The sequence below is a fragment of the Mycteria americana genome, chromosome 6, assembly GCF_035582795.1.
Source record: "Mycteria americana isolate JAX WOST 10 ecotype Jacksonville Zoo and Gardens chromosome 6, USCA_MyAme_1.0, whole genome shotgun sequence".
Classification (NCBI taxonomy): Eukaryota; Metazoa; Chordata; class Aves; order Ciconiiformes; family Ciconiidae; genus Mycteria; species Mycteria americana.
Genome location: NC_134370.1, coordinates 50,589,194 through 50,602,322, shown reverse-complemented (window position 1 = coordinate 50,602,322; position 13,129 = coordinate 50,589,194). Strand labels below are relative to the sequence as shown.

The window sequence follows — 13,129 nt, the reverse complement described above, 5'->3', positions numbered from 1 at the left end:
TTTTTTTTTTAAATAATTATCATTGGAGTGGTATAAGTTTCACTAAGCAGTACTGCTAACTACTGATCTACCAAAATGTATCATGAGCCACAGGCAACCTCCTGTAGAACAAAAAAAAAAAGAAAAGAAAAAGGGAAGATCACTGTATAAAAAAATCTTCCTTCTGTTTCAGTCTAGCAGAATTAGTTATACCTGCTTTATACAACACAAGAGGATGTTTTTCATCTTAATCTTTTAGGGCATAAAGTAAAAACAGAAAACAGACACTGTGTAGATGCTTCTGTAAAAAGAGGACAAACTATCAGGTAAGTATCAGGAACAACTACATTGACACAGCAGTTTTCTAGCGGTTCAGTTCAATAGACTACAAAAACAAAACAAGCATAATCTTCGTTAATGCTTTTGATTAGGAAATACTTTCTTTAGCTCACAGATCTTTCTTAATGCTTGGATGAAAGACTTCTTATTCTTCATAGAAGGAGTCTACTTCATTTCTGTATTTCTCAAGCACGGTGAGCCGTTTTAACTTCATTGTTGGACCTTAAAAGAGGGAGTTAGTCACAACAGCAGAAATAGGAACAAAAATTCCTACTCAGTTTGAGCTGTGGTTCCTAAGATTTTCTATTGAAGAGCCTGTTTGGAAGAACATCTCCCACTCTGAGTATAGATACCTGCTAAAAATGAGAAGCAAGCATGGTATGTTAAGGTTGCCTCCACATAAGCATGAGGACTTCAAAGGGAGCTGCAGATAAGAGGGTGATGACTGACTACTACTACTTTTTTCATTAAAAAAAAGGATGATGTTTTTGAAAGCTTTTAAACAATTCCCATTTTATTCAAAGAGCCTGGTAATGTGCTTGGGGCTCTGTTGTCAGGCTTTCACGTTCTTGCTTCTCTCTTTTTTTTTTTTTTTTTTTTTTTTTTAAAAAACAAGAAATTTTCAGTATTATTACTGGAAGTTATTAATACTGTAATGCACATGGAATTAACCAGAATTGATTGTTTAATTGCCCAAAGCAATCTGAAATTTAACTCTAGAGCTGTACTTGTAAATGAGCACAGATTGATACTGTGCTCTGCAAAACCTCCAATTTTTGTACTATTTAACACATGCTGCGTAACAGTTTCTTCTTTTCCCTCTAGTGGCTGTACCCAGAATTTGGCATGCAAAACTGTATTTGTATACTCTTAGATCAGCAGCCTCTTTACTGTGTATGTACCTCAATATAAATCAGTAAATCTTACCTAGTTCTCCCCCAGAAATGGAAAAATCTCTTGGCAGGACTATCCATTTTTGAATACAATGAACCCTATTAGTAGCATTCATGTTGACTTTGTTGATTCCCTCCTGAATGGCCTGGTAGATCGCATGGTCTCTTGTAGCTACAATCTCTGATACTTTAGTGGCTTTACTACCAGTCTTCTGGCAGAAGTCTCTAGCTTGCTCAGTGAGAGTGTCAGTGGGATCAGATGTATCTGGGTCCAGCACGCTCTAAAATATCAAATGAAGTGAATCATCAAATGCTCACTCTTACAAGGCATTAAACGTTACTCTGATCAGGTCCTCCCTGACTAGGAATAATCAAGAAGGCTCAGCATCAACACCCAAACATTCTGTAAACCTTAAAAAGCAGAAAGACCTACAGATGATGGTGCTTTTATTTCCACTTGGCTACCAAATGCAAATATATTTGGCTTATATGCAGATGACAAGAACAGACTTAAAACATGTCAATGAATCGGGCAATAAAGTCCATCTATATACCTTGAATTTCTACCATATTTTCCAAGTTACTCCATTGTTACAGGGGAACATTTAGCTCATCATTAAATTGAATTACTGTGGTGTAATGTAAACAGCTTGAGATAGAAGCATTCTTCGAAGTTAGACTTCTTAAATTAGTATTTCTATTGTACCTGTAGATAAGGAGTATCATTTGTAGAGGTAAACAACTTGAGAAAAACTAAAGGGTAGTTCATTATGTATGTACACAGAACATGAAGTGCAAATGTTTTAGAAAAAAGTGATTTCTCAATTGAAGTGTATACCACAGCAAAGCTATTAATTATTTTGTTCTACAGTCAACCTTCTTGTGTTATATGAACAGAACAAATTGTAGAGAAATATTTCTGTTGGAAAGTCTGCTTCTGTTGGAAAGTTTCTGTTAGAAACTGGTTTTGCCCCTAACAGAAACATTTATTGTCTTTGCTCATCTGTAAGAATAAAAGCTATTCTTGTGCTCCGTTACAGAGACTTCTCACTCTTTCAACATTTCTTAAATTTAAAATTTGCATTTAAATAAAAAAAATAGGTCTTACTACATGTACAGGAGAAACAGCAGTAAACACATAGATGTTTAGCAGATCATCTAATCATAAGAAGTTTAGATCATCGGGATTTGGTCTGTAGTTGCTATGTATTTTTTTCCCCATTAACATCCTCCTATCTAATTTTGGGTCTTTTAACAAATAGTTCAAAATTCTTCTTGTTTTGTTAGGTGTAGGTATAATTTCATGAAATCAATTTTATAACTGGTGTACCTTTAGGGTCAGCAACATTGACAAAAACTTCTTTTTATCTCCAATCACCATAGCATTACTAACAATTGGGAGTTCTTTTTTAACAGCATCTTCAATTGGAATTGGAGGCACGTTTTCACCTCCAGCTGTAATAATCAAATCTAGGCAAAAAAGAAAAGCTGTTAGTTGAATTCAAATAAATTCCAAAGATCAGATTAATGTCTGGATCGACCCACTTTTCGTATACTGACATAAAGAATAAGAGAGATTTTTTTCAAAGATAATGTTTTCAAAAAGAACAAAGCCTATTAATTAATTATCTTCAAAATAAAAATGCTAATATTTTTCAAATATGTGCTCAAGTTCTCAGTTCTCCCTCAGTATAACATATTTGCTCCAGGTCATTTTTACATAATCTAGAAACAGGTTAATTATTCTCAAGGCATTGATGCATAATCTGGAATTTTTCTGTGAGCAATCATCTTTTCCAAATTAGCATAGGATTCACTCTCTATTTTACTGTTGCTATCTCAACAAAAAGCAAGTTCATTGTTAACATCATGATTAAAACTAATTCTTAAAGCCACCAAGAGGGGTCAGACAAAAACAAGTTACTACTGCAGGAAGGCTCCATAAAAGCAACATGGAAAGAAGGGAGAGAGGAGTGTGAGGAGGGACAAGTCGAGATCTTAAGAGAAGTAGTCTGCAGTGGAAGCAGTGATTCCTGCCCTACTTCTGACATGAGGGAATATAATAACAGACTGGAATCTTAATACTTTTAAGGTTTGTAAACAATGGCAGTGATACCTTATTCTATTGATAAAGGAGTGTGCATTTTTATTTGAATGCATTCATTCTGAAGGACAATACATATATTCATTGGAATTATTACAAATTTGAGTATTATCTAAGTAAATTCCAACTCTTTGCTTTCATTACACTGGTGACTTCAATAGTCTTTGCAGCATTTCAGAACATGCTTCAACAAATAATGCAGACAAATGGTATACTGATCCTTTGTGTAATAATGCAGCTGACTGTATGTATTAGGGATCAGGAGGTTTGGTACCTGATTCCCTGTCAGTGATAAACTTGAAGAATTTAGATACAATCAAGGGAATATAGCACCCTTTCAGCATTCACAGGTTTGGGCCCTACTATCTCTACTGCTCCATAAGAACTATGATGAGAAATAACTTCCAGTCTATACTCAACCTTCTGGTATGGAATAGGCATTGATCTCATAACTATAAAAGTTATTTCTCTCCCTAGTCAACACACTGCACACATTTGAGGAAGCACAAGTACTGTTTATAGAATTAGAGACTTCTATCAAACCACAGATATATACCAAAGTTAGTTGTGTATCCAAACTTGTCTAGGTCTATTTTTTCCTTTCATTCCCCCCTCCTTTTGCTGCAGTCCTGTTTTTGCCTTACATCCTCTACCAATCTCTCTGGCACTTAGTTTTTCATTGTCTGAGATGTCCGCTTTTTCCCAGCTGATCCAGACAACTATAATAATTGTAACAACTTTTTCCACACCTCTACAAATACTCCCCCTGTATGGACTTCTCTAGCTACATCTTTGTGCTTTGCAGCTAATGAGTCCTAAAACTCCCAAGACCCACAGAACCAAAGGAAGAAGTCCTGTTTCAGTCACTAGAAGAAAAGCTTCTTTACTACCTTCTATTATATTTTACCTTATTTGGACTTGGATTTAAAACTTTAATGAAACTGGACAGACAGTTATTTTATCCCAGATGGTGTACCTGTCCTGTAATTTAGAGTAATCATTATTAGTTCAGCAATCAAGGAAGATGCAAGTGAAACACAAATGTTATGACAGAATGAGACTAGGAGTTGCTAACTGCTATACTAAAGGAAAGTGAATCAGACAAGAAAGCAAGTTAAAAATCAAGATAGCTGCATTTGGTGCAGGCTATTAATAGTATCTACTTAAGTCCTGATTCCTAACAGGACACTATGTCACCCTGTGACAAATTCACTCATCCATGTTATCTCCCTTGTGCTTCATCATATATTCTAAGATGATAGTTACTCAATTTTTAAATCTTCTTTGGTTACATCTCGACTGTGACCAATCCCACTCTGAATACGTATAGTGAAAAAAAGCTTCCGAGTAAGCAAGTGACCAGTCTTACTCACGTGAGACTTCAAGCTATGTACTGTAATAATACCTAGGTTTATTGCTTTAGCTTTAACTTTCCCTTCTGCTCTCAAGCTTCAATACTAGTCTCTGCAAACACATCACCTAAGGCATCAGAGGAACCTAACTCTGACCTACAGCAACAACTTTTATATAACAGAGGGTTGCGTCTCATCACTGTCTAAACATTCTAATGTGCAATTAAGACAATTTAGCAAGATTCAAAGGGAGACTGGACAGCTTAATGGATCATTAGAATCGAAGAAGACACACAAAACCTGCACTATTATTTTATACTACTAATTGTAATTAATACTGAATAAAGGTCTGGGAGATAAGAAGCCTCATTGTAGGAACTGAATCATGTCCACCTATTACAGACTAAAGGGAAACCTTTCCTGAACAGGGCACACCATAGTTTCCTCATAGGAAAGTTTATTTTACCTTCCTATTAGGTCAATGCCAGTGGCACTAGAGGAAAGACACTTAATTAGAAGGGCCACATCTGACATGTGACTGAACAGTGCTGAACAGTTACCATAAACATGGAGCAAGATTTTGCTTATTACCTTTAATTCTTCCAGTGACATAGAGAAAGCCATCCTTGTCTAGTTTTCCTAGATCTCCAGAATGCAGCCACCCATCCTCATCAAAGGCTTCTTTTGTTTTGTCTTCCATATTTAAATAACCCATGAAAACAGTCCTTCCCCAGAAACAAATTTCTCCATTGCCTTCTGCATCTTCGTCCACCAATTTCACTCTGCAGCCAGGTACTGGTTTACCACAGCTGTTGGAGAAGAGCAGAAAACAACATCTGGAGCACAAAAATATTAAACATAATACTGATAAGACATCTAACATGCCAAATCCCTGAACCTGTCAAAATATTAGTGACTGTAAATAACACCCTGCTGTAACTGTTGAAAGCCATGGAATATTGATTCACTAGGGCAGATATGTTAGGGTATCTAAGCACTTTTTGGCTGTCTATCTTGCCCTGTGCTTCCTCGTTTTTCTCCCTCTGTATCTTCAGGTCTAAAACCACTTTTGTATTTGAGGTCTTGCATTTGAAAGCTATCCTACCCTGGGGCAGGGCTAGGATATACATCAGATTTAGTAACTGGTGTTCTGCATATAATGCTGTAGATCACTTTCAGTGCTCTTGGCATGGCATGCTATGGAGGCAATGTGTTCAGCTTCTGACCTGGAAGTTCTTTTGCCTCCCAAAGTCACAATAGAGTGTCAATGCCTTGAGAGAAAATAAAATAAGCGGTAAGATCTTTGCTGAACTTAGTAAATACTCTTCTCATAGATATAATGAAACATACCGTTAAAAAAAAAAAAAAAAAAGGCAAAAAAAGTTACCTGTGCTGCCTGTAAATATAGGGCCCAGATAGGCAATGTGGACCTGTGGTCTCACTCATCCCATAGGCCTCATACAGGGTGATGTTCAGACCCAAGAAGAAATACAGTGTTTCTGTATTGAGAGGAGCAGCACCAGAAAAGTGCTTCTGACAGGAGGAAAAACCCAGGGCATTGCGTATTTTTGCAAGCACTAAGTAGTCTGCTAACCTTGTCCAGAACTGCTTTAAACCACTGCTGAATACAAAACACACAAGAGAAGGAGACAGTAAGTCAGAACAACCTATGAAATTTCCAAAACAAAATCAGACACAAATTTTGTTTAGAGATATATTTGCCATTTGGTTTTGGGCAGTGACAGAAGTTACATTAGTAAGAATAGGTTACGTATTTGTCCTTTTTTAATTTATTCGGTATCTTTCATTGCTAGTGAACTCCAATTCTTGAGGTGTCTGAATACTGAAAATACATAAAGAATCTATAAAAACATGTTGTTTAAAACAAAGCTCTTTTATTCCTGATTATCAGTTAAATGCTCACTGAGAACCTGTACCACTAAAATCTGAAATTTGCAGGACCTGAGAAGCTGAATGATCAGACAAGCAAAGCAGTATCACTGCATGATCTTTTGGAACACCATTTTCTATAAGCAATTTCACACTTCATTGTGTCACACTTTAAAGAACCTTGGAACAGGAAAGAATTGTGAATTAAGTTAATATTTGAATTTATGGAGAAAATTTATGGAGATATAGTTAAATTAACTATATGGAGACTATAACTAATTAGTCCATTTATAGTCCATAAATATAACTCAATTTAACTAATATATGGAGATATAGTAACATTAATATTTGAATTTATGGAGAAAAACACCAATGTTATTCAGAACAGAGATAATGTACTTAGAGCTCAGAGAATTCACAGGGGGTGTCCCTGAGTTTGTGTGGAGATGAGATGTTCTTACTCACATGGTGCGTACCCCAAACTGTCATGAGCCAGTCTGTCTGGGCTGTCCCCCCAAATTTCCCCCCTCTCATACACCTCCTCCAAATTCATGCCCTTTTCTCACACCAGTAACCAGCACTTGTGCAGTCACATGGTGCACTGCATCAGGGAACTCTCCCAGCTGAACACTAACCTGTTCAATTCACAGAAGACACAGAGCTGGGGGATGTGTTAGTGGGAGTATGTTCTTGGGGAGGATGGAAGGACACTTTTAACAGTCACCCGTGTTTAAGATCAGCCTACTGTAATTGATAACTACACCCTCCTTCTTGCATTGTATTTGCTGTGTTGCCAGGCCAAATTTTACCCGTTTACACTTAGAGTCTCACTGATGCTTCACAGTTTATTACAAGCAAATAGCTACATTCAGGCTGATAGAAATCTCACTCATTATAATACATACCTGCTTGAGCAGTTTAGATTTCTCTCTAAGCTAAGTGACATAGCCCACGACAGGATTTTCTTCTTCATAAATCCTGACTGAGCAGAAGCATCCTTTAATTTCTCCATGATTTTCTCCCATACTCGGGGAACTCCCATGTGAGATGTTGGCTGCACTTCTTTTAGTGTGTTGATCAAGCTGCCCTGTTAAAATCATTAAATCATTTCAAACCATTGCAAAAGGTCCACAGCAGTGATAAAGAGGTTTGGTCATGCAGTCTGCATCTCGCAATGCTAACATGTAGAACATTACTAAACACGTAGGATGTAAAGAAGAACTGCTGAACCTACTTCAGCCAGACAGATGCACTAACATGTGCCAGCTCTGACACATCACGGGGAGGTACGTATACAAGAGGGAAAGCGCATTTGTGGTTTAGTTCCTTTTGCCTCCCTTTCCTCCAAAAATTGCTTATACTTCTTTTGCTTTAGATGCATATTCTTCTGCCTTAATAGAAGCTTATGGACCTGGATTATACATTTTAATTGGAGTCTAGAGCACTGGATCATGAGTCTAATGGATTTTATTTTTCCATAATTTTTACAATAACAGACTCTAAATCTTCATCTTCTGCACCTCTTCAAAGATCATATTCTCTCCTTGGGATGTTTTCTAAGAGGAAGAAATGCAAGCTTAATTAGGTGTAATACAAGACAGATACCTTCAGAGCGTCTGGCTCAGCAAAGTAAACTTGCTCTCCCCATTTTATTCCAGTCCACAGGTCATATATCTGCGCAGCTATGTGGCTGAGTGGGAGATAACTGACTATAGACTCCTGTTGGACCTCTGCAGGTTGCATATCTCCTGCTCTGCTGCAATGTGCTGATGTCCAAGTTATCTATTTAAATAAATAATAAAACACATTAGATATGGTGGGTTTTTTTTTTCTTTTTTCCTTTTAACACAAACTAAGGATCCTCATGCTATGCTAATGTAACTATGAAGAATCTGTGCTCACAGAAATTGCTGAAGGCATTGCAATCTTTGACAACACACCAGACTGTCAATTTCCTGGGGGACACTCAGTCAAAAGCAAGATGAACTTAGCAGCAACATAGACTTGCAGATAACATAAGTAAACGCAGTCTTTCTGCTGCCTGACTGGGCTATGAACACTACCAACTCCCCACGCCCTAGTGACACACTGAGCAGGGCAGCCATGGGCTGGATGGATCAGGAGTAAATTCATCTGCCTTTTCTTTTGCAACTCTCCTACTGTGCATACTTTCTATCAAGAAGGCACTTTTCACCAGTGCTACATGTATATGCTTACCTGAAAAAGAACAATAAATACTCAGTGATGCCTGAGCTCACACAACAGTTTAGTATCAGCAACGAGCTCATTTTCTTGTATTGGTCATCACCTGGCTAAGCACTAATGAGGAAGATAGCAGCTGTATTCTGCTCCTCTGGAAGCTTCTGGGATATTCACCACGGTGGTTCACAAGGAACACTCCCCCGCACACCCCCTCACCCCCTGCCATGAGCAGCACTGCATGTGTGAATATTTTTGAAGATGTACTGCTTGACTTCTTAGTGGAACTGTATGATGTTTCCCCCCCTTCTTCCTAATTCCCACTTTATCTCAGAAGATGCAGTCCAAGGATGCTAAATATGCATATCTTCATTATCAGAATATAGCACATGGAAGACCCACAAATATATGTGATGGTATGGGGCGGGGGAAGATATATGTGCGCAGCAAAAAAAAAAAACCACCACAAAACAAAACAAAACCAAAAAAGAAACAGCTCTTTCTCAGAGGAGTCTGTAATCTAAAATGGGTAAGGCAGGACACAGAAATGAGATTATTTAAGACGGCAGGGAAGAGATATAAATCACATGCAATACCTGTTATCACAGTATGTTCCTGCCAGCTCCTTTTCTTTGTAATAAATTACAAGGTACGAGTGTACATTTGGTCTACGAAAATACAGATTCTCAAGAAAGGTTTTTAAGGAGCAGCATCCTGTCAGGCCAGGCCACTCCAAGTTTAGATGGCAGCACTGGACAAGTGGCTATGGGGCTATTACAAGTGGCTATTACACAGTAGGCAGAATGGGATGTCTTTGCGATGTGGCTATATTGATTGCTTATCCTCCTTATCCTTCAAGCCTCGCAGCACACAGGCACACTCACAGCAGATCTGTGTAGGTGCATATATGACTGACTCAGCATTGGTTTTGCACATGGACAGTTGCAAACGTCTTTTGACTAAAGAAGGTAGCAGCACAGTTACAGGCAAGGCATGTTTTCCACTGTTCGTCAACATAAAAATAGTCTGTTTGTGATCAGCAGCCAGGAATAGTTTGGCAGCTAACATGGAAATGACACCAGACTCCTCTGAGATGGAAGAGTATTAGGATTTGCAACGTCAGATTACTCTTTTTGTCTATCTGGTCCACTATGTTCTGCTTCCAGATACTACCGAACTGATTCCCCACATTTGGGTGAATTGCTCCTCACAGAGTGCATGTCTGCAATAGTTTCTGCATTATTTTATGGAGAGGCCACAACTTAGACCAGCCCTTTCACAGATTGTCTGTGTTCAGAAAGGCTCCCTAGCACTTTCCACTCTCACCCAGCCCTGTTAAAAAAATATATATATAAAAAATGAAAACAACTACAGTCCAGATCTTTGCCAGCAGACCTCTGAGGAAAGTCCTTTTTGCAAATGACTTTGCTTTTCTCTATCACTGGAAAATTTTCTGTTCGCAAGAATGCAGGCAGGTCTATTGTAAGCACCAGGACTATGCACTAGAGTTGTATTATCCTCCAGTGACGGATGTAGAAGCCCAAGTCCAGAAATATAATAATACCAAAGTAAAAAAAAAAAAAACAAACCACCACATATCCATCTCAATTTTAATAAAATTTGCAAAAGCAGTCTATCAGGCTGTTTTTATAGTAGCTGGCTGATGTATATGATTAGTTTGTTTTAAGATGACCTGTGACATCACCTGAGAGACTTTATGGCAATCTATGAATTAAATTTATGAAAATATGCATTATATCTCACAAGAAAATCAGTGGATAAAAAAACCTGATATTCATAACAAACTGTTCAACCTTGTGAAGTGCTAGCTGGAATAGAGTTTCATTCTCTACCATGCTTATACTTTACCAGAAACAGCTGACTGCATTTTGAATATTGCTTTGTAGTACACTATCCATGTTGCAAAAGCAAAAGAATTTCAAGGCTCCAGTATGTACCAGTCATTTCAAAACACAGGAATAAATATCCTCATACTTTGCTATTTTTATGCTACAGAAAGAGCCTAAAGTACATACATTGTCATGACTCAGCATGGCTCCTTTTGGCTTCCCAGTTGTTCCAGATGTGTATATTAGCACACAGCATTGATTTGGCTTTTGGGAGTTAATAATATCATCCAAAGTAGTATCAGATATGTCATCTCCCAACTCCAGAAACTCTTCCATCTAGAACATGTAACAGAAAATACAGGATATCAAATGGCTTCTTACAAGTGGGAAAGACAGTACCTTATCAGTCTGAAAAATGGCAGAAAACTTCAGTGCCTTGCTCTGAACATGTTTCCAAGGTGAGTTTCACCAGGTCTTGCCTATGTAAGAAGTATGATAGACTGGCTTAGAACTTTATGTGCAAATTGCAAATAGACTATCTAAAATTGTGCTGCCATGAGTCTTTTCAGTGTCTAAGAAGGAAATGGTAATACTATTCCTCCTCCAAGATGGACACTATGGACAAGTCATAGAGGCTAAAATTCTGTTAGTATATCACACTGTTAGAATGATATTTGAGTCTTATTTAAAGGAATCTGGATGTACCATTTTTAAGTAAGAGTACACTTGTGACATTCCATCTATAATTCCTTCTCCTCTATATCAATACAAATATAAAGCAATTGGATGAAAGCTTCTTTGCAAAAGCATCATCACCTAGATATGTGAACGTTTGCCCAAATTATCTGCTATTTTATAGCAAACAGAGCATATGATGCTGGTCACAACTTCCATTCAAATTTGGCTCAATCTAGAATGAGCTAAGCCTTTTATGATGCTGGACTTTTGTGCCACACAAACTGGCCCAGAAGAATACTGAACCTGAACCTCTATGTTATATTGGTTGCTCCTGGATACTTCTATTGCATGCACCTGATATGCTGCTAAGTGTACCATTGATTTCAATGCTAATTGAAAACTAGGGTATAACAAAATTTTTTGAGGAAGTCAATAACCAAACTGTCAGTTTCCCATTGGAATCCGATGATTCATACTGTGCTACAGAACTGTGTTATTCAAATACAAGATGCAGCACCTCCACCCTTCAATGACTTCTTGGAAATATATGTAGGACCACATAGAAGTAAAGGGGATGATGCGAAGAACAGCAAAGATAAAAAAGGAGAGTCTGTGCTTGAGGCAGGGTTCATTGTTTCCTTCAGGCCTCTGCCATTGCCAGGGTGTTACTAAGGTTACAACAGTTAGCCTCTGTGGCACCTAGACTTCCTTTTCTTGGGCGGCAAGGCTGTCCTAAGTATTCTAATTACCAGTTATCAGTTTTATACTTCCTTCGAACAAACCACATCTCTGAAGAGAGGCAGTACAATGCACAGCTCTGTAGCAAGTAGAGGATTTGTCACATCCTATCCCTTCACAGAGAATGTGGCTGCATCTATTTCCCTAGCTCCTGGCAAGTCTGGAGGTGTCAAGGTATAATTGTTTCTATGTGACTTAGCAGTTGTTCCTGTTTTCTTGACCCTACTGTCTTCTCATACTAGAATGCGTTCATCACTGTGAACCTGTGGCCTAGGCTTTGTTTACTGAACAGCACCTGCAACAGACAGTGTTCCCATTCCACGGAGTGTGAAAGGTACAGTCACACACGCTACTGACTTTGCATTTGCCTTCTGGAAACATGCACTGATCAGTGAACTAGGGCTCTGCCCTTACAGCAGCAATTGCTCGTTACATGTTAGCTGTCAACTTGCTACACAAATCTCTTATCAAAAGCCATGTGGTTCGGGTGGTTTGCTTTACATCAAACCTAATAAACAATCATTTCTGCCTTTGGTGATTTGATCTCCAATTTTTCCTTTAGACGACATGAACTATGGCAACTGTCAGACAGTCTCCCTTCTTCATTGAGAAAACGTGTCCAACGTGACACCTGAACAGGGGTGTTTTCAAATATATCAGTACTCAGGCAACTAGGTTTCAGCAACTGAATGTTGTTCGAGAATTAACCGCTAGCACTTATTCCTTTTACTAACAAATATAAATACTAATATCATCTTTGTATGAATTTTTTTATTGTACTGAGATGCAAGGCATACTCTATACCAGTAGGTACAGTATTGTAACAGTAACTGTTTATTATTAACAGTTACATGCTATTCAACATAGCAAAAGAAGATATTAAAACAAGTGCAGTAGATTTTTTCTTGGGTACCTAGTAACCCCTCAGATTATGAAAACTGCAAATATTTTTAAATATTTCTACACTGTTCACTCTTCATTAATATTTTTTTTCCGCAGTGGAAGATTTTCAGCCCAGAATCTGATAATCTGTAGTCCACTTAAAATGCTGACTTTTGTATTCCTACTACTTAACTATTTTGAATTTTATTTTCAAAATATATTGGA

The 13,129-nt window shown here is 37.8% G+C and overlaps 1 protein-coding gene across 1 annotated transcript in view; it reads right to left on the bottom strand.

The window, feature by feature from the left end:
* Positions 1-243: 243 nt before the first annotated feature.
* Positions 244-13,129, bottom strand: part of ACSBG1 (acyl-CoA synthetase bubblegum family member 1) — a 41,448-nt gene continuing 28,562 nt past the window's right edge. The window contains exons 7-14 of the mRNA XM_075506621.1: positions 10,793-10,942; positions 8,163-8,339; positions 7,463-7,644; positions 6,055-6,288; positions 5,259-5,476; positions 2,542-2,681; positions 1,246-1,492; positions 244-540 (exon numbers count right to left, since the gene is read on the bottom strand). Of these exons, the coding sequence (XP_075362736.1) occupies positions 464-540; positions 1,246-1,492; positions 2,542-2,681; positions 5,259-5,476; positions 6,055-6,288; positions 7,463-7,644; positions 8,163-8,339; positions 10,793-10,942 (1,425 nt within the window). The 3' untranslated portion in view covers positions 244-463. The remainder of the gene's footprint in view (positions 541-1,245; positions 1,493-2,541; positions 2,682-5,258; positions 5,477-6,054; positions 6,289-7,462; positions 7,645-8,162; positions 8,340-10,792; positions 10,943-13,129) is intronic.